Below are 26996 nucleotides of genomic sequence, written 5' to 3'. Positions count from 1 at the left end.
ACAAGAAGGATGTAATTGTTGTGGAGAGAGTGCAGAGAAGATTTACTAGAATGTTACCAGGGCTGGAGAATTGTAGCTATGTGGAGAGGTTGGGATTGTTTGGTTTGGAACAGAGAAGGCTGAGGGGTGACATGATTGAGGTATGCAAAATTGTGAGGGGTAGAGATAGTAGGAACCTGTTTCCCTGGCCAGAGTTCAAAAACCAGGCGTCAAGGATTCAAGCTTGTTATAGTCTGCTGTGCAGTACATAAGTGGCAGAAGGATTAGAGGGGACATGAGGGAAAACTTATTTACGCAGAGGGCAGTGCGTATCTGAAATTCGCTGCTCGAGTTGGTGCTGGAGGCAGAGCCCCTGAACTTTTAAAAAGTACCTGGATCTGCCCCTTAAGTGCTGTAAGCTGCGGGGCTGTGTGCAGGAAAATGTGATTAGAAAGGGCACCTTGTCTGCGTGGGTTTTGCCCCCACAACCCAAAGATGTGCAAGGTAGGTGGATTGGCCACGCTAAATTGCCCCTTAATTGGAAAAAATGAATTGGGTACTGTAAATTTGTTTTTAAAAAAGGGCACCTGGGTGTCTTTGGGCCAACATGGACAAGACGGGACGAATGGCCCCTTCGGTGCTGTATTATTTCCATGGTTCAGTACTTTCAATCGGGGATAGAGAGAGAAAACTGAAGGAGTGATTTTTAAAAAGCGACTCTTAAAATTGTTGCATTTATGTATCACAATCCTACTAGGTCAACTCAATTTCACAAATAGGCATACCTAGTTTTGACAGATGTGGCATCTGCAGACATTTCAGGGTTTCCTTCTGTGCACTGAACAGGGATGGACTCTGTGCTTGAACTGCTGTTACTACTGACCACACTAGCTGCTGTTGGGCAAAGAAAGTATTAATGCCAACTCGTTGAACTTAACCACAACAGAGAATATACATCAAATTCCAAAATAAACCCAGTCACTGCAATGGACACAGGTTCTCTTTCAATTTATCTTCTTCAATGCAACTTTAACAGAATGTATAAGAAACATGTCAAAATGGCAAAAACCATCACATATACATCTTACCCATCCTCAGGCAGGGAGTATAAGCAACTCTACAAACTGAAGGAAAACAAATAAACAAGTACTGGATTTCTACACTGCAACCTGCCAAACCCACCCCGCCCTTCCCAAATGGTCAATTTGACAAAGGTAAAAATAACTACATATTTTTACATATCTGTTAATTGTTCATGTTAAATATTTAAAAGCTGGGCGGCACGATGGCGCAGTGATTAGCCCAGCTGCCTCATGGCGCCGAGGTCCCCGGTTCGATCCCGGCTCTGGGTCACTGTCCATGTGGAGTTTGCATTTTCTCCCCGTGTCTGCGTGGGTTTCACCCCCACAACCCAAAGATGTGCAGGCTAGGTGGATTGGCCACGCTAAATTGCCCCTTAATTGGAAGAAATGAATTGGGTACTCTAAATTTTGAAATAATATTTAAAAGCTATATCCATTGATATACAAGTCTCTTTCAATTAAATTCAGTGATGGCGATACAGACTCTCAAGGGCCAAATGGCCTACTTTTGCTCCCATGTCTTATGGTCTAAATGAACTCGGAGTTGCTTAGCTGTACAGACGAAGGAGATTCCAGGTCTGACACATGATACATGTTGAGTTAGCTGAAGTCCCACAATCATTAACCCTGGATTACAGGGGGGAAAATGAGCCAAGATTCCTGATCAATTAACAACAATCTCTGCTAAAAAGGCACACATCAATATTGGGGTGAAGACAGGGTTAGGCATGGCTGTGATATTCCTACATCTTTCTTCCCTTTTCATTTATTCAAATAGCCTGTTAAATGCACATGGTCTAATCTTACTCAGTCGCCGCTTTCAGGAGGAAATTAGAAAATTAGCAACAAGAAAAAATTCATTGACAGAAATTAATTGTCTGGCTAAGTAGAGTTCAATTAGTTCAGACCTTGAGAAAAAATGTAATACTGAAACCCACTATAACCAGGAAAGGGGAAAAAAAAACCCAAAATGTAATTAACGGTGAGGGAAAGATATGGCCCAAAATGTAAAAAAAAGTTGCAGAGGAATATATATATATAAAAAATTTGAAATTAACTCAGACTATTACTTGCACACTGTAATCACAAGTTCGACAATAAGACTATTTGCTATTCAGTCAGTAGATTAGGCAGATATCCAGGATGCAGTTTATGGGCCTAATTTGACTCATAAATTACTTCATTTGCAGTCTGCGAAGCTGGTGTCAGTTCCTTTCTATTGTGTATGCAAATGCACTGCAACTTCAGCTCTTTAACCTCAGCCTAGAGGACAGGGAAGGCTGTTCAGTTCTTGACCGAGGAGTAAATTTGATCAGTTTTAAGAGGCAAAGTTTCCAAGTTTTCAAGCTTTGGAGGTGTGGCAGGGATTGAAGCAAATTTCTATGTAATCAGGTACAGTACAGACAAGAATTTAAACTTAAGAGAACCAGTGACATCCCATCTCAATTTCACACGGGAACAAAAATAATTTTGTTGCAGTAATTCAATGCCAGGAACATATTATTTCATGAACCTGTACATCACAACTATTCAGCTCCAATAAATAGTGTGCTTATATAACAAACTTTGTTGACGTGTTTTTTGGGTTATGCTGGAAGATAAAAGCCTTTCAAAATAACATTCACTATTTCTTAAAGAACTATTTTGAGGGATCAACATATAAATAATAATATTTATGAATTTACTCCACTTCTCAGAAAAGCCCCAACCGTCAAAAATATTTATGGATTTTGAACACAACTTTCTTTCTCCTCTGTCCTAAAGCATGTTTCATGTGCTACAAAGCTCGGAAAGTGTAAACTTGTGCACTCAGTGGAAAGGTATATTTCCCATTTTCAGTTTCATTCACTTTTCTATTAAATGCAAGACCGCTAATTAAATACTATTATGCACCATACTGGAAATGCTTTGGCAGGCTGACTCCAGCTCCTAGCCTTCCTGGTAGAGGAGGTTAAAGAGCTACAGCTGGATTCAACCACAGCTTCACAGGTATTGTAACCAACCTGGAGTCCAGTTACATGCTAAGTGTAGTTCAGTAACTTCATCTAGAACTGGGCAAGTAGGAGCCAAATAGAGCAGCTTCCAGCCACAACATCAAAATTACAGTGCTGACATTTTAACCGTAGTTCTGGCACTTTAACAAAATGTAAACATAATTGAAAAGTGTAGAAAAAAATCTTTAGAGTGGATTTTTGTGATTGTATCTCTGCTTCACACCAAAACATCGCAAATATTTCCCATATTATAAACAAGTATACAAAGCAAAACATTCAAGACCAAATTTGAGCATAGTCACTTTTCATGCTACAAAACAGGACTTGTTATAGCTATTGTTTTAAACGGAATGTATTTATGCAAATCACAACATTTTAATCTCTGGTTCAGATTGTGAAAATCAGTTTCAAACAAAACTGGTTCACTAGTTCATTTCTACAATGTCCCTTCAAAGAAGTCAGCAGAGTTAGATTTAGTCATGAAAATGCAACGAGTCCATAGTTTACTGTGACAGGGCAACAAATTGCACTCGCTGTTACACTCACTCATTTCAGATGAGCTTTTCATGTAGCAATTTGCAGAGAGCAAGATGACAATGTTGGCAATGGAAACAGGGTAAGTAACAGTCTACCTCTTTTATCAATCAGACCGAAAGATTGTGAAATTAACAGGACAATGACGGAACTGTTAAAATGGGCGAATTCAATGTGAAATCAGGGAGAGAGATAAATAACAAGTAAAATAAAGATTGGATTGAGAGGACAGACACAAAGGAAAAGTTAAAAAATATATAATTTCAAACTTCAGATTTTTCAAATCTCCAGTGGCTAGGATAATGGACAAAAACACCAATATTTAATTTTAATTTTGTAAGACTGTGAGGAAAGGATACCTCACTCCAGGACTGATTTCACACAGAAATAGGGATATGGTATATCAGAACAAACTTTATTATTAACAGTACTAAAATATCTTCATCAGACCAGAAAATAACTTACAATCACCCCTTAAACAATGCTACTCAATACAGTGAATACAATATCCTTAACTGCTATCTTTATTCCCACTTAAACAATAAAAAAAATCTCCACTCTCAATCCACTATTAAGCCAATGGTACTCAGGAATACTTGCTTTACAGAGATGTTCTTTGAGAAAGAAAGATCTTTTGACACTGCTTTAAAGACAAGGTCTGACTCATGTCAGAACCACGCATAATCTCGAGTTGTAGGTCTTCAAAAGCTGTTTTAACTTCCCTTGTTCTCAGACAAGTCTGCGCTGCTTTAAAGACTGAATCTCTTTTAACTGAACTGCAGTGAGAGCAAACTGCTTCACTACTGGACACAGCTTCATTCAGCTCACAATTGAACTGCCTCCTGCAAAATGCCTGAGCCCCACCCAGCAAGACATCATTTTACCAAGTTGAAATCTAATTAACTCCGCAGGGAATCCCTGTAATCCAAACAACATTCCATTCGCAAAAAAAGTGGAACAACATTCCATTTTAAAAAAACAATGCTTTAATTGTACCCTTGGCTCCATAAATATACTTGCCTATCAAACTAGAATGTCTTTTAAAACATGATTGCAGCAGTCAGACACATACTAACCCAGATTTTCAACACTTACTGCACCAAATACATCTGCAATTCCTACATTCATCACACCAGCAGCAATTAAAACCTAAAGGAAGGCGGCTCTGCACATCTAATAGTTGCTTCTGTTTGCCACAAATTAACACTCCTTACTCTGTTAAAAGGGTTCTTTGACTGACATGGGCAAGGCTTAAAATTTATGTGGTGGATTTACTGCGCAAATACAGCAACTTTACACTGTGGAGATAAATGCTGTTTCCGCTGAGGTTAGAAACAGGAAAGGAGAGGTCACCCTGTTAGGGGTTTTCTATAGGCCTCCAAAAAGTTCCAGAGATGTAGAGGAAAGGATTGCAAACATGATTCTGGATAGGAGCGAAAGCAACAGGTTAGTTGTTATGGGGGACTTTAATTTTCCAAATATTGACTGGAAATGCTATAGTTCGAGTACTTTAGATGGGTCCGTTTTTGTCCAATGTGGGCAGGAGGGTTTCCTGACACAGTATGTAGATAGGCAACGAGAGGCGAGGCCATATTGGATTTGGTACTGGGTAATGAACCAGGATAGGTGTTAGATTTGGAGGTAGGCGAGCACTTTGGTGATAGTGACCACAATTTGATTACGTTTACTTTAGTGATGGAAAGGGATAGGTATATACCGCAGGGCAAGAGTTATATCTGGGGGAAAGGCAATTATGATGCGATGAGGCAAGACTTAGGATGCATCGGATGGAGAGGAAAACTGCAGGGGATGGGCACAATGGAAATGTGGAGCTTGTTCAAGGAAGCTACTGCGTGTCCTTGATAAGTACGTACCTGTCAGGCAGGGAGGAAGTGGTCGAGCAAGGGAACTGTGGTTTACTAAAGCAGTCAAAACACTTGTCAAGAGGAAGAAGGAGGCTTATGTAAAGATGAGACATGAAGGTTCAGTTAGGGCGCTCAAGAGTTACAAGGTAGCTAGGAAGGACCTAAAGAAAGAGCTAAGAAGAGCCAGGAGGGACACAAGAAGTCTTTGGCAGGTAGGATCAAGGATAACCCTAAAGCTTTCTATAGATATGTCAGGAATAAACGAATGACTACGGTAAGAGTAGGGCCAGTCAAGGACAATAGTGGGAAGTTGTGCGTGGAGCCCGAGGAGATAGGAGAGGTGCTAAATGAATATTTTGTGTCAGTATTCACACAGGAAAAAGACAATGTTGTCGAGGAGAATACTGAGATTCAGGCTACTAGACTAGAAGGGCTTGAGGTTCATAAGGAGGTGTTAGCAATTCTGGAAAATGTGAAAATAGATAAGTCCCCTGGGTCGGATGGGATTTATCCTAGGATTCTCTGGGAAGCTAGGGAGGAGATTGCTGAGCCTTTGGCTTTGATATTTAAGTCATCTTTGTCTACAGGAATAGTGCCAGAAGACTGGAGGAAAGCAAATGTTGTCCCCTTGTTCAAGAAGGAGTAGAGACAACCCAGGTAACTAGAGACCAGTAAGCCGTACTTCTGTTGTGGGCATAATCTTGGAAAGGATTATAAGAGATAGGATGTATAATCATCTGGAAAGGAATAATTAGAGATAGCCAACACGGTTTTGTGAAGGGTAGGTCGTGCCTCACAAACCTTATTGAGTTCTTTGAGAACGTGATCAAACAGGTGGATGAGGGTAAAGCAGTTGATGTGGTGTATATGGATTTCAGTAAAACGTTTGATAAGGTTCCCCACGGTAGGCTACTGCAGAAAATACAGAGGCATGGGATTCAGGGTGATTTAGCAGTTTGGATCAGAAAATGGCTCGCTGGAACAAGACAGAGGGTGGTGATTGATGGGAAATATTCAGACTGGAGTCCAGTTACTAGTGGTGTACCACAAGGATCTGTTTTGGGGCCACTGCTGTTTGTCATTTTTATAAATGACCTGGAGGGCGTAGAACGATGGGTGAGTAAATTTGCAGATGACACTAAAGTCGGTGGAGTTGTGGACAGTGCGGAAGGATGTTACAAGTTACAGAAGGACATAGATAAGCTGCAGCGCTGGGCTGAGAGGCAAATGGAGTTTAATGCAGAAAAATGGGAGGTGATTCATTTTGGAAGGAAGGAAGGAAGACTGAGTATTGGGCTAATGGTAAGATTCTTGGCAGTGTGGATGAGCAGAGAGATCTCGGTGTCCATGTACATAGATCCCTGAAAGTTGCCATCCAGGTTGAGAGGGTTGTTAAGAAGGCGTACGGTGTGTTAGCTTTTATTGGTAGAGGGATTGAGTTTCGGAGCATTGAGGTCATATTGCAGCTGTACAAAACTCTGGTGCGGCCACATTTGGAGTATTGCGTGCAATTCTGGTCGCCGCATTACAGGAAGGATGTGGAAATGGTGCAGAGGAGATTTACCAGAATGTTACCTGGTATGGAGGGAAGATCTTATGAGGAAAGGCTGAGGGACTTGAGGCTGTTTTCGTTAGAGAGAAGAAGGTTAAGAGGTGACCTAATTGAGGCTTACAAGATGATCAGAGGATTGGATAGGGTGGACAGTGAGAGCCTTTTTCCTCAGATGGTGAGGTCTAGCACGAGGGGACATAGCTTTAAATTGAGGGGAGATAGATATAGGACAGATGTCAGAGGTAGGTTTTTTACTCAGAGAGTAATAAGGGCATGGAATACCCTGCCTGCAACAGTAGTGGACTCGCCAACACTAAGGGCATTCAAAGGGTCATTGGATAGACATATGGACGAAAAGGGATGTGTAGATGGGCTTCTGAGTGGTTTCACAGGTCGGCGCAACATCGAGGGCCGAAGGGCCTGTACTGCGCTGTAATGTTCTATGTTCTAATGGCACAGTGCCACATCTCGGTAAGCAATTTTTGAGTTCTCACATTTAGCCTCAACTGCCCTTGCCACAGGGGCTGTTTAGCACTGGGCTAAATTGTTGGCTTTTAAAGCAGACCAAGGCAGGCCAGCAGCACTGTTCAATTCCCGTACCAGCCTCCCCGAACAGGTGCTGGAATGTGGTGACTCGGGGCTTTTCACAGTAACTTCATTTGAAGCCTACTTGTGACAATAAGCGATTTTCATTTCATTTTATTTCAGAGTGTCTAGCCTGCACTGCCCTTGCCAGAGTGTCTGTAGCCCGCCCTGTCCTTGCCAGAGTGTCTGTAGCCTTTGCAAGTGCCACAGCCTCACCACTATTTTGGCAGAAAATGATGCGACAATAATCTCTTTCCTTGGTTTACCACAAATGCGTAAAGGATAATTACCCGAAAAGCAGAATGTTTCCCCATCCCACTGGGAGAAGTTTCTCATGGTGTTCCATGCTGAAGCTTCCCGACTCACCTGGTGGGCTTATCCTGCCACTGTTCTGCTGTCTCTGTAGATACTCTTTGTAGCAAACTGAACACATTCCATTGGTTCGTGGGTTGCCATAGAAGCCACAGCCCGTGGTACACAGCATGGGCACCTGAGTCTGATTTGTCTCCTGGGCCATCCTGTTTTACACCCACTGTGCAATCTGCAATTAGACAAAACACAGATCAAACCGACTGCAACAACAGCGTAGAGCAAAAAGGATCAGAATTAAACCGCTTCATTATTACCACCTAATTTCAGACTCAACTCAGCCGGGTTAGGAGAAATCTAGAGAAATATTCTACTGAAGAAAGTTTGTGAAACCTTTTCCACGAGTGGTTTAAATAATGTAGAAAAGATAAATGGAAAATCTCAACTTTTCTCCTTTCTCAAACAGCCAAGTGCCAGTTGTGTAATTAGGAGAGCAGATTTAGGCTACTCGGTTCACAGCGCACAAAGTTGAAATTTGTGGGGATGGGTTTAAGCGATCATGTAGTTTCAACTTATGTTTTCCTTCTTCACCCATTCAGGTGAACTTAAGGACACAACTCCAGGTTTCTCCTAATTAATATGTCCTCGCTTCTTAAATATTTTCTAGTAACATAATATACAGGGAAGATTAATGAATAATCCCCTTTTTAAAAAAAGTTCCAGTTAAATATATCGCTAATCAAACCTGCTGAACAAAGCACCTTTAACAACAGATCAAGTCTCAAATTCTGAAAATCAATGCTTCAGTTCCATAAATCTTACAAGTTCCATTTAACATCAAGTCTCAAGTCAAAATCAAATTCAAATGTTTCACGTCCAAAGCTATAATTAGTGCCTGGGGAAATCCACCACAATATAGGACTGAGCAATAGAGATGAAGAAAGTTCCAGGTTTAAACAGCAGCCTGTACTGAATTAGCTGAGGCGACGAGTGTAGAGTTTCGGCTCACATTTGCTGTGTGGTGGTTCCTTCGCAGAATACAAAAAGATGGTTCCCACAGCCGAATAGTACCAACACAAATTAACACTGCTAGGCAAAGAGGTGCTGGCAGTCAGGAAATATTACCCCAAAAAGAATCATGGTCTTTAATGGGGTGAATCCAGGAGAAAGTGCAAGAGGGATAAAGGACATGATAATGTCTCTGAAAGGCCACGCGGGTAATAATGTGCAAAAAAAAAAAAAAAATCATAAAAAGGCTTCAGAACTGAGCCATCTATCCGTATAGCAGCAAAACAGAGCAATACGTGATCCACTCACAAATGCACAAAATACCTTCAGGTAATCACTGCCGACTGACTACATGGTCCAGTCACACACAGCATTCACTGCTAAACGCACCAATTCCAGTAAGACATCGGCCTTAATCGCTTTATTGTGTGGGTGCGATCTAGACAGGGGTTTCAAGGATCGCCTATTTTCCCCCAAGTATGAAGCCTGCGTGTGTAGTTTTGCAAAACATTACACAAGGTGGGAGCTTCTCCTCTCTCTCTTTCATTTCATTTCTTAATTCACGTGATCCGACCTCATTGTTACACCAGCATAAAGTAGGCTTTTATGTTAACCCTTTTACATTTCCTCCCAAGCCTTTACCTGTCATATTAACTTCATCCTTTATCTCCCCACAAGCATCAGACTTCACAGGGTGAGTCTCTGAAGTGCTTAATTTGATCTCATCTGATCTCTTTCGGAGATTGAGGATATCCTGCACTCTTCCTTCTGTCAGTGTGTGATGGGTGTGATCTTCTCCTGGGTGGCTCTAGAGCCTGTAGTAAGTCTTTGTTCTTCTTTGCCAGGATATGAGTATTAACCCCAGGTTTCTGTTTGTTTTCTCCCAAGGTGCTGTGGGCTCTCCTTATGCTACCTGGTCTGTGTCAATCCTGTACAATCTGGATTGTGTAGATGATTTCCCAATTCTTTCAGTTGGTCTCAGACCTATACTTCCCCCTGGACTTCAGCACCAGTAACTCACATACTCTATCCCGCTAGTTCCGAGCCTGGTTTCCTCATGCTGCTTTACATTCATCCTCATACGTGGCGATATTGGGTTCAGGTTTTTATGTGAGAGCATTCTCAATCTACTATCCATTAGTAACTAACTGATGGTGAGAAACCATTTTGTAGTGATGAGGTTTGATAACTCAGTAGAGCTACATTAAGATCTTCATTTTTCTTCAATAAATCTTTAATGGTCCATAGCCTTCTCTCAACTTCTCCACTCACTTGAGGATTGTGAGGTGAACTTGTTGAACTGGTTACATGAATGAAGGCCTATTCATTTGTGAAATTGTGTAAATGTTCATTGGCAAATTGTGCTCCATTGTTGGCACAACGATTTCTGGGATCACAGAAACTACAGAGGAGGCTCTTCGATCCATTGAGTCTGCACAGACAGATGAAAAACACCCGCCTTACCGAATCCCATTTGCCAGCACTTGGCCTTAAATATTATGACGCGCCAAGAGCTCATTCAGGTACTTTTTAAAGAATGTGAGGCAACCCTCATCTACCACCGTCCCAAGGCAGTGCATTCCAGGCCGTCACCACCCTCTGGGTAAAAATGTTTTTCCCCCACATCCCCCCCCCCAAATCTCCTGCCCCTCACCTTGAGCTTATGTCCCCTCGTGACTGACCCTTCAACTAAGGGCAACAACTGCTCTCTGTCCTCCCAGTTCATGCCCCTCATAATCTTGCACACCTTGATCAGGTTGCCCCTCGGTGTTATCTGCTCCAGCAAAAACAACCTAAGCCTATTCAACCACTCTTCATAACTAAATTGTTTCATCACAGGCAACATTCTGGTGAATTTCATCTGGACTCTCTCCAGTGCAATCACATCCTTCCTATAATGTAGTGACCAGAATTGCACACAATACTCCAGCTGTGGTCTCACCAAAGTTTTTTTTTTAATAAATATTTTATTGAAAATTTTTGGTCAACCAACACAGTACATTGTGCATCCTTTACACAATATTATAACAGCACAAATAACAATGACCTATTTTTTTTAATAAACAAAAAACAAAAAATGAATAAATATTAAATAACAAGAATGAAAACTAGCCCTAATTGGCAACTGCCTAGTCACAAGTTACACCCCCCCCCCCCCACCCCTCCACCCCCCCCCCCCCCCCAAATCCTGGGCCGCTGCTGCTGCCTTCTTTTTCCCCTTCCATCTATCTATCCGCAAGGTATTCGACGAACGGTTGCCACCGCCTGGTGAACCCTTGAGCCGACCCCCTTAGGACGAACTTAATCCGCTCTAGCTTTATAAACCCCGCCATGTCATTTATCCAGGTCTCCACCCCCGGGGGCTTGGCTTCCTTCCACATTAGCAATATCCTGCGCCGGGCTACTAGGGACGCAAAGGCCAAAACATCGGCCTCTCTCGCCTCCTGCACTCCCGGCTCTTGTGCAACCCCAAATATAGCCAACCCCCAGCTTGGTTCGACCCGGACCCCCACTACTTTTGAAAGCACCTTTGTCACCCCCATCCAAAACCCCCGTAGTGCCGGGCATGACCAAAACATATGGGTATGATTCGCTGGGCTTCTCGAGCACCTCGCACACCTATCCTCCCCTGTGTAATACCTTAAACTGAATCAGGCTTAGCCTGGCACACGAGGACGACGAGTTTACCCTACTTAGGGCATCCGCCCACAGCCCCTCCTCGATCTCCTCCCCCAGCTCTTCTTCCCATTTCCCTTTTAGTTCATCTACCATAGTCTCCCCTTCGTCCCTCATTTCCCTATATATATCTGACACCTTACCATCCCCCACCCATGTCTTTGAGATCACTCTGTCCTGCACCTCTTGTGTCGGGAGCTGCGGAAAATCCCTCACCTGTTGCCTCGCAAAAGCCCTCAGTTGCATATACCTGAATGCATTCCCTTGGGGCAACCCATATTTCTCGGTCAGCGCTCCCAGACTCGCGAACTTCCCATCCACAAATAGATCTTTCAGTTGCGTTATTCCTGCTCTTTGCCACATTCCATATCCCCCATCCATTCCCCCCGGGGCAAACCTATGGTTGTTTCTTATCGGGGACCCCCCCAAAGCTCCAGTCTTTCCCCTATGCCGTCTCCACTGTCCCCAAATCTTCAGTGTAGCTACCACCACCGGGCTTGTGGTGTAATTCCTCGGTGAGAACGGCAATGGGGCTGTCACCATAGCCTGCAGGCTAGTCCCCCTACAGGACGCCCTCTCTAATCTCTTCCACGCCGCTCCCTCCTCCTCTCCCATCCACTTACTCACCATTGAAATATTAGCGGCCCAATAGTACTCACTTAGGCTCGGTAGTGCCAGCCCCCCCCTATCCCTGCTACGCTGTAAGAATCCCTTCCTCACTCTCGGGGTCTTCCCGGCCCAAACAAAACCCATGATGCTCTTTTCAATCCTTTTTAAAAAAGCCTTCGTGATCACCACCGGGAGGCACTGAAACACAAAGAGGAATCTCGGGAGGACCACCATCTTAACCGCCTGCACCCTCCCTGCCATTGACAGGGCTACCATATCCCATCTCTTGAAATCTTCCTCCATCTGTTCCACCAACCGCGTTAAATTTAACCTGTGCAGCGTGCCCCAATTCTTAGCTATCTGGATCCCCAGGTAACGAAAGTCTCTTGTTACCTTCCTCAACGGTAGGTCCTCTATTTCTCTACTCTGCTCCCCAGGATGCACCACAAACAGCTCACTCTTCCCCATGTTCAATTTATACCCTGAAAAATCCCCAAACTCCCCAAGTATCCGCATTATTTCTGGCATCCCCTCCGCCGGATCCGCCACATATAGTAGCAAATCGTCCGCATACAAAGATACCCGGTGTTCTTCTCCTCCCCTAAGTACTCCCCTCCACTTCTTGGAACCCCTCAGCGCTATCGCCAGGGGCTCAATCGCCAGTGCAAACAGTAATGGGGACAGAGGGCATCCCTGCCTTGTCCCTCTATGGAGCCGAAAATATGCCGATCCCCGTCCATTCGTGACCACACTCGCCACTGGGGCCCTATACAATAGCTGCACCCATCTAACATACCCCTCTCCAAAACCAAATCTCCTCAACACCTCCCACAAATAATCCCATTCCACTCTATCAAATGCTTTCTCGGCATCCATCGCCACTACTATCTCTGTTTCACCCTCTGGTGGGGCCATCATCATTACCCCTAACAGCCTCCGTATATTCGTGTTCAGCTGTCTCCCCTTCACAAACCCAGTTTGGTCCTCGTGAACCACCCCCAGGACACATTCCTCTATTCTCATTGCCATTACCTTGGCATCCACATTTAGGAGGGAAATTGGTCTGTAGGACCCGCATTGTAGCGGGTCCTTTTCCTTCTTTAAGAGAAGCGATATCGTTGCTTCCGACATAGTCGGGGGCAGTTGTCCCCTTTCCTTTGCCTCATTAAAGGTCCTCGTCAGTACCGGGGCGAGCAAGTCCAAATATTTTCTATAAAATTCGACTGGGAATCCGCCCGGTCCCGGGGCCTTTCCCGTCTGCATGCTCCTAATTCCTTTCACCACTTCTTCTACCTCGATCTGTGCTCCCAGTCCCACCCTTTCCTGCTCTTTCACCTTGGGAATTTCCAGCCGATCCAAAAAGTCCATCATTCTCTCCCTCCCATCCGGGGGTTGAGCTTCATATAATTTTTTATAAAATGTCTTGAACACTTCATTCACTCTCTCCGCTCCTCGCTCCATCTCTCCTTCCTCGTCCCTCACTCCCCCTATTTCCCTCGCTGCTCCCCTTTTCCTCAATTGGTGTGCCAGCAACCTGCTCGCCTTCTCCCCATATTCATACTGTACACCCTGTGCCTTCCTCCATTGTGCCTCTGCAGTGCCTGTAGTCAGCAAGTCAAATTCCACATGCAGCCTTTGCCTTTCCCTGTACAATCCCTCCTCCGGTGCTTCCGCATATTGTCTGTCCACCCTCAAAAGTTCTTGCAGCAACCGCTCCCGTTCCTTACTCTCCTGCTTCCCTTTATGTGCCCTTATTGATATCAGCTCCCCCCTAACCACCGCCTTCAACGCCTCCCAGACCACTCCCACCTGGACCTCCCCATTGTCATTGAGTTCCAAGTACTTTTCAATACATCCCCTCACCCTTAGACACACCCCCTCATCCGCCATTAGTCCCATGTCCATTCTCCAGGGTGGGCGCCCTCCTGTTTCCTCCCCTATCTCCAAGTCCACCCAGTGTGGGGCGTGATCCGAAATGGCTATAGCCGTATACTCCGTTCCCCTCACCTTCGGGATCAATGCCCTACCCAGCACGAAAAAGTCTATGCGCGAATAGACTTTATGGACATATGAGAAAAACGAGAACTCCTTACTCCTAGGTCTACTGAATCTCCATGGGTCCACACCTCCCATCTGCTCCATAAAATCTTTAAGCACCTTGGCTGCTGCCGGCCTCCTTCCAGTCCTGGACTTCGACCTATCCAGCCCTGGTTCCAACACCGTGTTAAAGTCTCCCCCCATTATCAGCTTTCCCGTCTCCAGGTCCGGGATGCGTCCTAGCATCCGCCTCATAAAATTGGCATCATCCCAGTTCGGGGCATACACGTTTACCAAAACCACCGTCTCTCCCTGTAGTTTGCCACTCACCATCACGTATCTGCCCCCGTTATCCGCCACTATAGTCTTTGCCTCGAACATTACCCGCTTCCCCACTAATATAGCCACCCCCCTGTTTTTCGCATCTAGCCCCGAATGGAACACCTGCCCCACCCATCCTTTGCGCAGCCTAACCTGGTCTATCAGTTTCAGGTGCGTTTCCTGTAACATAACCACATCTGCTTTAAGTTTCTTAAGGTGTGCGAGTACCCGTGCCCTCTTTATCGGCCCGTTGAGCCCTCTCACGTTCCACGTGATCAGCCGAGTTGGGGGGCTTCCCACCCCCCCCTTGCCGATTAGCCATCATCTTTTTCCAGCTTCTCACCCAGTTCCCACGCAGCTGTATCTCTCCCAGGCGGCGCCCCCCCCGCCCATCCTCTCCCGTACCCGCTCCCCCCTTTCCCCAGCAGCAGCAACCCAGTAATTCCCCCCTCCCACCCCCCCCCCCGCTAGACCCCCCGCTAGCGTAATTACTCCCCCCATGTTGCTCCCAGAAGTCAGCAAACTCTGGCTGACCTCGGCTTCCCCCCGTGACCACGGCTCGCACCGTGCGACGCCCCCTCCTTCCTGCTTCTCTGTTCCCGCCATAATTATCATAGCGCGGGAGCCAAGCCCGCGCTTCTCCCTTGGCCCCGCCCCCCATGGCCAACGCCCCATCTCCTCTCCCTCCCCACCTCCCCCCATCACCCCCTGTGGGAGAGAGAAAAGTTACCACACCGCAGGATTAGAACATAAAACCCCTCTTCGCCCCCCACATTCGCCCCACCACTTTGTCCAAACGTTCTTTTTAATAATCCACTCATTCCAGTTTTTCTTCTACAATAAAAGTCCACGCTTCATCCGCCGTCTCAAAGTAGTGGTGCCTCCCTTGATATGTGACCCACAGTCTTGCCGGTTGCAGCATTCCAAATTTTATCTTCCTTTTATGAAGCACCGCCTTGGCCCGATTAAAGCTCGCCCTCCTTCTCGCCACCTCCGCACTCCAGTCTTGATAAACGCGGATCACCGCGTTCTCCCATTTACTGCTCCGAGTTTTCTTCGCCCATCTAAGGACCATTTCTCTATCCTTAAAACGGAGGAATCTCACCACTATGGCTCTGGGAGTTTCTCCTGCTCTCGGTCCTCGCGCCATAACTTGGTATGCTCCCTCCACCTCCAACGGACCCGCCGGGGCCTCCGCTCCCATTAACGAGTGCAGCATCGTGCTCACATATGCCCCGACGTCCGCACCCTCCACACCTTCAGGAAGACCAAGAATCCTCAGGTTGTTCCTCCTTGCGTTGTTTTCCAGTGCCTCCAACCTCTCCACACATCGTTTCTGATGTGCCTCCTGTATCTCCGTCTTCACCACCAGGCCCTGTATATCGTCCTCATTCTCGGCTGCCTTCGCCTTCACGACCCGAAGCTCCCGCTCCTGGGTCTTTTGTTCCTCCTTTAGCCCTTCAATCGCCTGTAGTATCGGGGCCAACAGCTCTTTCTTCATTTCCTTTTTTATCTCTTCCACGCAGCATTTCAAAAACTCTTGTTGTTCAGGGCCCCATGTGAAACTGCCACCTTCCGACGCCATCTTGGTTTTTGCTTGCCTTCCTTGCCGCTGTTCTAAAGGATCCACTGCAATCTGGCCACTCTCTCCTCCTTTTTCCATCCGTATCCAGGGGGGATTCCCTTCTGGTTTACCGCACAGTGTTTTTAGCCGTCAAAATTGCCGTTGGGGCTCCTATCAAGAGCCCAAAAGTCCGTTTCACAGGGAGCTGCCGAAACGTGCGACTCAGCTGGTCATCGCCGCACCCGGAAGTCTCACCAAAGTTTTATACAACTCTTAACATGACCTCACTGCTTTTGCAATCTATACCTCGATTGATAAAGGCAAGCGACCCATATGTCTTTTCCACCACCCTATTAACCTGCCCTCCCACCTTCAGAGATCTATGAACCATAAGGCCACAAGACATAGGAGTGGAAGTAAGGCCATTCGGCCCATCGAGTCCACTCCACCATTCAATCATGGCTGATTTCAACTCCATTTACCCGCTCTCTCTCCATAGCCCTTAATTCCTCGAGAAATCAAGAATTTATCAACTTCTGTCTTAAAAACACTCAACGTCCCGGCCTCCACCGCCCGCTGTGGCAATGAATTCCACAGACCCACCACTCTCTGGCTCAAGAAATTTCTCCTCACCTCTGTTCTAAAGTGACTCCCTTTTATTCTAAGACTGTGCCCCCGGGTCCTAGTCTCCCCTGCTAATGGAAACAACTTCCCTACGTCCACCCTATCTAAGCCATTCATTATCTTGTAAGTTTCTGTTAGATCGCCCCTCAACCTCCTAAACTCCAATGAATATAATCGCAGGATCCTCAGACGTTCATCGTATGTTAGGCCTACCATTCCTGGGATCATCCGTGTGAATCTCCGCTGGACACGCTCCAGTGCCAGTATGTCCTTCCGGAGGTGTGGGGCCCAAAATTGCTCACAGTATTCTAAATGGGGCCTAACTAATGCTTTATAAAGCTTCAGAAGTACATCCCTGCTTTTATATTCCAAGCCTCTTGAGATAAATGACAACATTGCATTTGCTTTCTTAATTACGGACTCAACCTGCAAGTTTACCTTTAGAGAATCCTGGACTAGGACTCCCAAATCCCTTTGCACTTCAGCATTATGAATTTTGTCACCGTTTAGAAAATAGTCCATGCCTCTATTCCTTTTTCCAAAGTGCAAGACCTCGCACTTGCCCACGTTGAATTTCATCAGCCATTTCTTGGACCACTCTCCTAAACTATCTAAATTTTTCTGCAGCCTCCCCACCTCCTCCATACTACCTGCCCCTCCACCTATCTTTGTATCATCGGCAAACTTAGCCAGAATGCCCCCAGTCCCGTCATCTAGATCGTTAATATATAAAGAGAACAGCTGTGGCCCCAACACTGAACCCTGCGGGACACCACTCGTCACCGGTTGCCATTCCGAAAAAGAACCTTTATCCCAACTTTCTGCTTTCTGCCTGACAGCCAATCGTCAATCCATTAGTACCTTGCCTCGAATACCATGGGCCCTTATTTTACTCAGCAGTCTCCCGTGAGGTACCTTATCAAAGGCCTTTTGGAAGTCAAGATAGACAACATCCATTGGCTCTCCTTGGTCTAACCTATTTGTTATCTCTTCAAAGAACTCTATCAGGTTTGTCAGGCACGACCTCCCCTTACTAAATCCATGCTGACTTGTCCTAATCCGACCCTGCACTTCCAAGAATTTAGAAATCTCATCCTTAACAATGGATTCTAGAATCCTGCCAACAACCGAGGTTAGGCTAATTGGCCTATAATTTTCCATCTTTTTCCTTGTTCCCTTCTTGAACAGGGGGGGGTTACAACAGCGATTTTCCAATCCTCTGGGACTTTCCCTGACTCCAGTGACTTTTGAAAGATCATAACTAACGCCTCCACTATTTCTTCAGCTATCTCCTTTAGAACTCTAGGATGTAGCCCATCTGGGCCTGGAGATTTATCAATTTTTAGACCTCAGTTTCTCTCGCACTTTCTCCTTTGTGATGGCTACCATATTCAACTCTGCCCCCTGACTCTCCTGAATTGTTGGGATATTACTCATGTCTTCTACTGTGAAGACTGACGCAAAGTACTTATTTAGTTCCTCAGCTATTTCCTTGTCTCCCATCACTAGATTACCAGCGTCATTTTGGAGCGGCCCAATGTCTACTTTTGCCTCCCGTTTGTTTTTAATGTATTTAAAGAAACTTTTACTATCATTCCTAATGTTGCTGGCTAGCCTACCTTCATATTTGATCCTCTCTTTCCTTATTTCTCTCTTTGTTATCCTCTGTTTTTGTAGCTTTCCCAATCTTCTGACTTCCCACTACTCTTTGCCACATTATAGGCTTTCTCTTTTGCTTTGATGCATTCCCTAACTTCCTTTGTCAGCCATGGCTGCCTAATCCCCCCTCTGATAACCTTTCTTTTCTTTGGGATGAACCTCTGTACTGTGTCCTCAATTACTCCCAGAAACTCCTGCCATTGCTGTTCTACTGTCTTTCCCACTAGGCTCTGCTCCCAGTCGATTTTCGTCAGTTCCTCCCTCATGCCCCTGTAGTTACCTTTATTTAACTGTAACACCTTTACATCTGATTCTACCTTCTTTCTTTCAAATTGGAGATTGAATTCTACCATATTATGATCACTGCCTCCTAATTGTTCCCTTACTTTAAGATCTTTAATCAAGTCTGGCTCATTACATAACACTAAGTCCAGAATGGCCTGTTCCTTCGTGGGCTCCATCACAAGCTGTTCCAAAAAGCCCTCCTGTAAACATTCAATGAATTCCCTTTCCTTGGGTCCACTGGCAGCATTATTTACCCAGTCCACCTGCATATTGAAGTCCCCCATGATCACTGTGACCTTGCCTGTCTGACATGCACTTTCTATTTCGTGGTGCATTTTGTGCCCCCGGTCCTGACCACTGTTAGGAGGCCTGTACATAACACCCATTAGGGGCTTTTCACAGTAACTTCATTGAAGCCTACTTGTGACAATAAGCGATTTTCATTCATTTCATTTTCATTATGGTTTTTTTGCCTTTGTGGTTCCTCAACTCTACCCACACAGACTCCACATCATCTGACCCTATGTCGTTTAGTGCTATTGATTTAATTTCATTCCTAATTAACAAGGCAACCCCACCCCCTCTGCCTTTTCGATAGGTTGTGAATCCCTGGATGTTTAAATGCCAGTCCTGAACTCCCTGCAACCACATCTCTGTGATGCCTACCACATCATACCTGCCAGTCACAATCTGGGCCACAAGCTCATCTACCTTGCTCCGTACACTGTGCGCATTTAAATATAGCACCTTTAATTCTCTATTGACCGTCCCTTTTTGTTTTCTTAGTGTGGTGGACCTTGGTTCAGAGTCTTTCCAAACACTGTCATATTTTGTGGGATGGGGACTATCGTAACCTCTCCTGAGTTCTGTCTTTTCGTGCTTTTTTGTATTCCTAAGCAGCTACGCTTCCCACGGATTACTTCACCTCTTGGTTCCCTGACTTTCCCTTCCCCCCCCAATCTCTAGTTTAAAGTCCTATTGACCACCCTATTGGAACACGCTAAGGTCCCTTTGTTCCTTGTAACTTCCCAGTGTCAGGACGTTCATTGAATTTCTCCTTCCAAAGTGTATCATCTCACACTTTTCAGGGTTAAGTTCCGTCTGCCACTTATCTTCCCATCTGTATCTTCCTGTAACACAAGACACTCAAACTCACTGTTAACCACCAAACTAATCTTTGTCTCATCTGCAAACTTGCTGATCCTACCCTCCACATAGTTATATACACATGACAAACAATAGTACGCCACTGGACACTGGCTTCCAGTCACTAAAACAGCAGTCTGTCATCACCCTCTAGAACATAGAACATAGAACAATACAGCGCAGTACAGGCCCTTCGGCCCACGATGTTGCACCGAAACAAAAGCCATCTAACCTACACTATGCCATTATCATCCATATGTTTATCCAATAAACTTTTAAATGCCCTCAATGTTGGCGAGTTCACTACTGTAGCAGGTAGGGCATTCCACGGCCTCACTACTCTTTGCGTAAAGAACCTACCTCTGACCTCTGTCCTATATCTATTACCCCTCAGTTTAAAGTTATGTCCCCTCGTGCCAGCCATTTCCATCCGCGGGAGAAGGCTCTCACTGTCCACCCTATCCAACCCCCTGATCATTTTGTATGCCTCTATTAAGTCTCCTCTTAACCTTCTTCTCTCCAACGAAAACAACCTCGAGTCCATCAGCCTTTCCTCATAAGATTTTCCCTCCATACCAGGCAACATCCTGGTAAATCTCCTCTGCACCCGCTCCAAAGCCTCCACGTCCTTCCTATAATGCGGTGACCAGAACTGTACGCAATACTCCAAATGCGGCCGGACCAGAGTTCTGTACAGCTGCAACATGACCTCCCGACTCCGGAACTCAATCCCTCTACCAATAAAGGCCAACACTCCATAGGCCTTCTTCACAACCCTATCAACCTGGGTGGCAACTTTCAGGGATCTATGTACATGGACACCTAGATCCCTCTGCTCATCCACACTTTCAAGAACTTTACCATTAGCCAAATATTCCGCATTCCTGTTATTCCTTCCAAAGTGAATCACCTCACACTTCTCTACATTAAACTCCATTTGCCACCTCTCAGCCCAGCTCTGCAGCTTATCTATATCCCTCTGTAACCTGCTACATCCTTCCACACTATCGACAACACCACCGACTTAAGTATCGTCTGCAAATTTACTCACCCACCCTTCTGCGCCTTCCTCTAGGTCATTGATAAAAATGACAAACAGCAACGGCCCCAGAACAGATCCTTGTGGTACTCCACTTGTGACTGTACTCCATTCTGAACATTTCCCATCAACCACCACCCTCTGTCTTCTTTCAGCTAGCCAATTTCTGATCCACACCTCTAAATCTGTCTCCTACAATTAAGCCAATGTTGAATCTTTAAATTACCCTGTATCCCAGGTGCATTTGCCGTCTTTTTAAGTCTCCCAGGTAGGATATTGTCAAAGGCTTTGCTGAAATCCATATAAATTACATCAACTGCACTACTCTCATCTACACACCTGGTCACTTCCTCAAAAAATGCAATCAAATTTGTTCGGCATGACCTCCCTCTGACAAAGCCATGCTGACCATTCCTGATCAAACGCTGCCTCTCCGAGTGGAGATAGATTCTCTCCTTCAGAATTTTCTCCAATAGTTTCCCTGCCACTGATGTGGGTTTCACTGGTCTGTAGTTCCTAGACTTATCCCTACAACCTTTCTTTTTTTAAAATAAATTCAGAGTTCCCAATTAAGGGGCAATTTAGCGTAGCCAATCCACCTAGCCTGCACATCTTTGGGTTGTGGGGGCGAAACCCACGCAAACACGGGGAGAATGTGCAAACTCCACACGGACAGTGACCCAGAGCAGAGATCGAACATGGGTCCTCGGCGCCGTGAGGCAGCAGGGCTAACCCACTGCGCCACCGTGCTGCCCTCCTACAACCTTTCTTAAATAGTGGAACCACATCAGCTTGCTCCAGTCCAGAGAGGAATTGAAAATTTGTGTCAGAGCCCCTGCAAATCTCCTCCCTCGCCTCCCAGAGCAGTCTGGGACACAACTCAGCCAGACCTGCAGATTTGTCCATTTTTTAAAAATAGATTTTTTTTATTCAAACAAAATTTTCATTATAACAAATAAAACACAGCAAATCCTAACACTGTTCTATACCAAAAGTACACCCACTCAATCCGCCTGTCCCCTCATCCCCATATAGAAAACAGAACCTCAATAAAAATAGGGACAAAGCAACCCCCCACCCCCCCAAAATCGCTGACAGTAATCAATTCCCGGAATAGGAGATGAAAAGCCGCCACCTCGAGTAGAACCCTTCCACTGACCCCCTCACGGTGACTTGACCACCTTAAGGTGCAAACATTCCTTCAGGTCCCCCAACCAAGCAGCACCCAGGTCCCCCACGCAAGCAGAACTCGCCTCTGGGCTATTAGCGAGGCGAAGGCTGGGACATCTGCCTTCATCCCTGTATGGAACTCCGGTGAGTCTGAAACTCCAAAAACGGGCACGGCTCCAGCTGAATGCCCCAAATCCCCGACATTGGAAACGGAAGAAATCTCAGAAGCCAACAAGCTGAAGGCAAGACCAAAATGTGTGTGTGATTCGCCCGCCCCCGAGAGCACCAATCACACCCACCCTTCACACTCAGGAAGAACCCACTCATAAGCGCCCTAGTCATGTACGCCTTTGTGCACCATCTTGAATTGGACAGGGCTTAACCTTGAACATGAGGAGGTGAAGTTGACCCTGGGAAGAGCCTCACTCCACCCCCACCCCTCTCAAAGACCAAGCCCAGCTCACCCGCCCCATTCCTCTTTACTTCCTCCAACGATGCCTGCTCCGTCACCAACATCTGCCCATGGACCTCAAAAATCTTACCCTCCCCAAACTCAGCCAAGGACAGGACCCTGTCCATAAGCAAAGCCATCGGTACCAGGGGAAATGAAGGAAGCTCCTTGCGTAAAAAATTGTGCATCTGAAAGTAGCTGAACACATTCACTCTCAGGAGCTGGAACTTCTCCAGCAACTCGGAGTTGCCTAAACGCCCCCCCCCCCCCCCCCCCGGAGGAACTGAAACTCAAATGGGAGGAGGAGCTTGGCGGGGAGATGGAGGACGGGCTGTGGGCGGAAGCCCTGAGTAGGGTAAACTCAACCGCAACATGTGCCAGGCTCGGCCTGATTCAATTTAAGGTCGTTCACCGGGCCCACATGACGGTAGCTCAGATGAGCAAATTGTTTGGGGTAGAGGACAAGTGCGCTAGATGCGCGGGAGGACCAGCGAACCACATTCACATGTTTTGGGCATGTCCTAAGCTTAGGGGGTACTGGGAGGGATTTGAGGGGGTCATGTCCCGGATGCTGAAAACAAGGGTGGTGATGAGTCCAGGGATGGCAATTTTCAGGGTTTTGGAAGACCCAGGAGTCCAGGAGGAGAAAGAGGCAGATGTTCTGGCCTTTGCTTCCCTAATAGCCCGGCGGCGAATACTGCTGGCATGGAGGGACTCAAAACCCCCGAAGACCGAACGATGGTCATGTCAAGTTTCCTGGTTATGGAAAAAATTAAGTTCGTCTTGAGGGGATCTGTACTGGGGTTCGCCTGAAGGTGGCAACCATTCATCGACTTCTTCGCGGGAGAGTGAACGTCAGCAAGGGGGGGGGAAAAGAGAGATTAGAGTAGAGTAGGAGGAATAAATAGGCGGGTAGTGTCTATGGGAGAGGAGCTGTCATGTGCAGTATGGTTTGATTGAAGTATTGGTTTTATATTGATGTTTGCACATTTGTGTTATCTGTAACGGTTTACAATGCCAAAAATACCTCAATAAAATTGTTTAAATAAAAAATACGGCGACCCCAGGCCATCATCGCCAAGCTGCACCACCTGGAGTGCAGGGCACATCCACAAGGTAAGAATGGCTTACCCCACTGGGGGCAGGACAGAAACTCCCCCATCAGGATAGTCACCTGGAATGTCAGGGGACTTAATGGCCCAGTGAAAAGATCCAGAGTCTTCGCCCATCAGAAAAGTCTGAGGGCCGATGTTGCCTTCCTCCTAGAGATGTACCCGAGGGAGAAGGCCAGACTGCGGGTAACAATGAGTTGTTTGGGACAAACTTACCAATCGTGCTACGGGACAAGGGCTAGAGGGGGTGGTCATACTGCTCAACAAGAGGACAGCCTTCACGTCGACAAAGAAGGTCATGATCCCAGGGGGACGGTATGTCATGGTTAGTGGTGTCCCAGAAGGGGCACCAGTGGTCCTCGTTAACGTGTACACAACCAACTGGGATGATGCGGAATTTATAAAGAAATCAATGGCAGAAATCCCCAACATAGACTCACACTAACTCATTATGGTTGGGGGGGGGGGGGGTCTTTAACTGCATACAGGACCCACCGATGGACAGATCCAGCCCCAAATCAGGGAAACATAGTGAGAAAGTGGAACTTAATGGAGCAGATGGGGGCTGTGGACCCCTGGAGGTTCACACACAGGGGAGAAGGAATTCTCCTTCTCCAAGCTACACAGGGTCTACACCAGGATAAATTTAACTTTTTACAAGTTGTCCACTTTTGAGCGACAGTTTTGAATCGGCCTATTGCTCCACAATTGTGCCACTGTGCCTGTGCGACTGGACATTCTTCTCGCTTGTACAGTTTGTTCCCGCCACACCGAAAACATTTCAAAATGGCAGTTGGCATGCTTAGGCACACTGTCTCTATGGTCTACAAACTAAATGGTCTTATTCTGTCTTCTCCATGGGACCTTTCCTTCCCTGCAAACAAACGGCAGATTCGGATTCCCGAGTTCTGTTTGCCCTGCAATCTGCACTTGTGTTAAATCCACACATCAGACGCCTGATAACGTTGCATCTCTGACCCAGAGTACGATTCGGTTACAAGCTCACCTTTTCCAATTCCATAATTGCAGTTCCTTGCTAGCCCAGAGATCAATGCTGAACAAATCCAGGTTTTTGCCTGGTCTTCATTACATTTAGCCCTCTTTATTATTAAATTCTGACAATCGCAGAAACAGAAGTTAAAGATTGCAGGACTTCTTCATAAGTTAAAATCTCATCACGCCTTGCTATCACGTCACCAGTGATAAATGCTACTGCATAGTGTACCGACCTGGTCTTCTGTGTGTAATCCATGTAGTTCTGTACTTTGTGAATCCTTTTCACCAGTTTTCCCAGTTCTGGGCATGCTGTGAACCTTCTGTGCTCTGAAGTGGTGCTGGGAGTTGTAGCATGGATTCCATGTTGCTACTGAGCCTGGAAATTGTTCCTGCTTCGGGCCTGTGCACATTACTGTCCAGTCTCTGGGTATGTGTCTCAACTTGTATCTGCTGCTCTCGCAATGTTCCAATGTCAAGGTGAGTCTTCATTTTCTTTTTCCTTTTGTCCATCCTTTACAGATCTCTTTCCTGCCAGCCCTTGCCTTCTTTAAAGTCTGCTGCATCTTTTACTTGCTGCCTCCATGTTTCATTGTGTGGTCAGGGTTTAGAGCAGGGTGTTGGGAGGACCACGAAGCGATCGGTCGCGCTGTTCGTGATCGCGGGAGAAGCTCCCAACATCTGCTACCGGCTTTTACAGAGAGAATGGCGGCCACTGCCACCTTTTAAATATTAGACTGCGTGGAGTCTTCTGACCTGAAGCGGCAGCAGAGAACAGGTCCCGTGCCCTGCATGCACACAACGTCACGCACCCTCCAGGTATGTGCTTTTGGTGCCATATCACAGCAGACTTGCTTCCATTTTCCAGCTGCTGGCAAGCAAATTATGAAGATGAAAAGAGACAGCCAGAAACTCAAGTAGTCAGTTTAGCTATTGGACAGGATTTCAAAACAGAATCTGCTGGAGAGAGTTGCTACAGGTTAACAACTTACAAAGAAGAAACTTAACTTAGGAACATAGCAATATAAAGATTATTTCTCGAGGTATGGTTTTGTCAATTGTGCCTATGCAAATAAGGATGCATAGCCCATGTGTATTATATGCAGGGAAGTACTGGCAAATGAGAGCAGAAGGTTCAGACTTTAAAAGAGATGTGGTGGGTGAAAAATTATTTTTGGAGTAGAGACCCCAGAGTAAGTTATTAACTTAGAGCTGACTCCAGGACAGCACGGTGGCGCAGTGAGTAGCACTGCTGCCTCACGGCACCAAGGTCCCAGGTTCGATCCCGGCTCTGGGTCACTGTCCGTGTAGAATTTGCACATTCTCCCCATGTTTGGGTGGGTTTCTCCTCCACAACCCTAAGATGTGCAGAGTAGGTGGATTGGCCACACTAAATTGCCCCTTAATTGGAGAAAATTAATTGGGTACTCTAAATTTATTTAAAAGACTCCGCTGCTGTAGCTGTCGTGTAATACCACATTAAAACACGGCAAAAGCCCATGAGGCTGTCAGCATTCTGGAGTAGCATCTCCCAGGAGTACTCAGTGTTGCGTAAAACATGCATTTTGTTGTTATTGTCCTTCACGATGATGTACATGTGCGAGGTTGGATTTTCTCTTTTCATGAAGATGAAGATGGCACAAAGGAACTGGCTGAAGTCTGCACCTGATCTGAGCATTCTCCCCCCGCCCCCCCCCCCCCCCGAGCCTGATTGGAGATATGAACATACAGTGCAGAAGGCGGCCACTCGGCCCATCGAGTCTGCACCGACCCACCTAAGCCCACACTTCCACCCTATCCCCTTAACCCAATAACCCAATCTAACCTTTTGGACACGAAGGGCAATTTATCATGGCCAATCCACCTAACCTGCACATCTTTGGACTGTGGGAGGAAACCGGAGCACCCGGAGGAAACCCACACAGACACGGGGAGAACGTGCAGACTCCACACAGACAGTGACCCAGCGGGGAATCGAACCTGGGACCCTGGCACTGTGAAGCCACACTTGTGCCACATTGCTTCCCACAAATTTGAGGTATCCAAGCCCCGAAGCGAGAATCTTACCCCTCGACCAATGAGCCGGCGTGAGGACCAAGCAGGCTCCCCTTTCCCATTAAAGGTAAGCAAATGTGGCATGGGCTGTGAAGGCCGGCCAGCTGGCAAAAGTGGATCACAGGAAAGAAAGTTTGAAAGACACTGGTGTGGAGGGAGATTTGGGGGATTCATTTCTCAAAGCCATTACTCTTTACTCACACCAAGTATTTACATATTTGGACCTCTGCATGAGATTAGAGTTTCTCCACCTTCCAGATCTTCTTTATTTCAATTATTGATCTGACCTCATTATTACACCAGCATACTTCTGATGTTAACCCTTTAGTCTACTTTAATAGATCGAG

The 26996-nt window shown here is 46.1% G+C and overlaps 1 protein-coding gene across 2 annotated transcripts in view; it reads right to left on the bottom strand.

Annotated features, from left to right (window-relative positions):
• Positions 1-26996, bottom strand: part of LOC140394886 (AN1-type zinc finger protein 5) — a 56822-nt gene that overhangs the window by 8178 nt on the left and 21648 nt on the right. The window contains exons 2-3 of one of the 2 annotated variants that reach the window (XM_072482044.1): positions 7958-8132; positions 765-873 (exon numbers count right to left, since the gene is read on the bottom strand). In XM_072482044.1, the coding sequence (XP_072338145.1) occupies positions 765-873; positions 7958-8108 (260 nt within the window). In that variant the 5' untranslated portion in view covers positions 8109-8132. The remainder of the gene's footprint in view (positions 1-764; positions 874-7957; positions 8133-26996) is intronic. The other variant, XM_072482043.1, reaches the window with a different exon arrangement.

This window comes from Scyliorhinus torazame, chromosome 18 (assembly GCF_047496885.1).
Source record: "Scyliorhinus torazame isolate Kashiwa2021f chromosome 18, sScyTor2.1, whole genome shotgun sequence".
Taxonomy (NCBI): Eukaryota; Metazoa; Chordata; class Chondrichthyes; order Carcharhiniformes; family Scyliorhinidae; genus Scyliorhinus; species Scyliorhinus torazame.
This window is presented reverse-complemented; position numbering and strand designations above follow the sequence as displayed.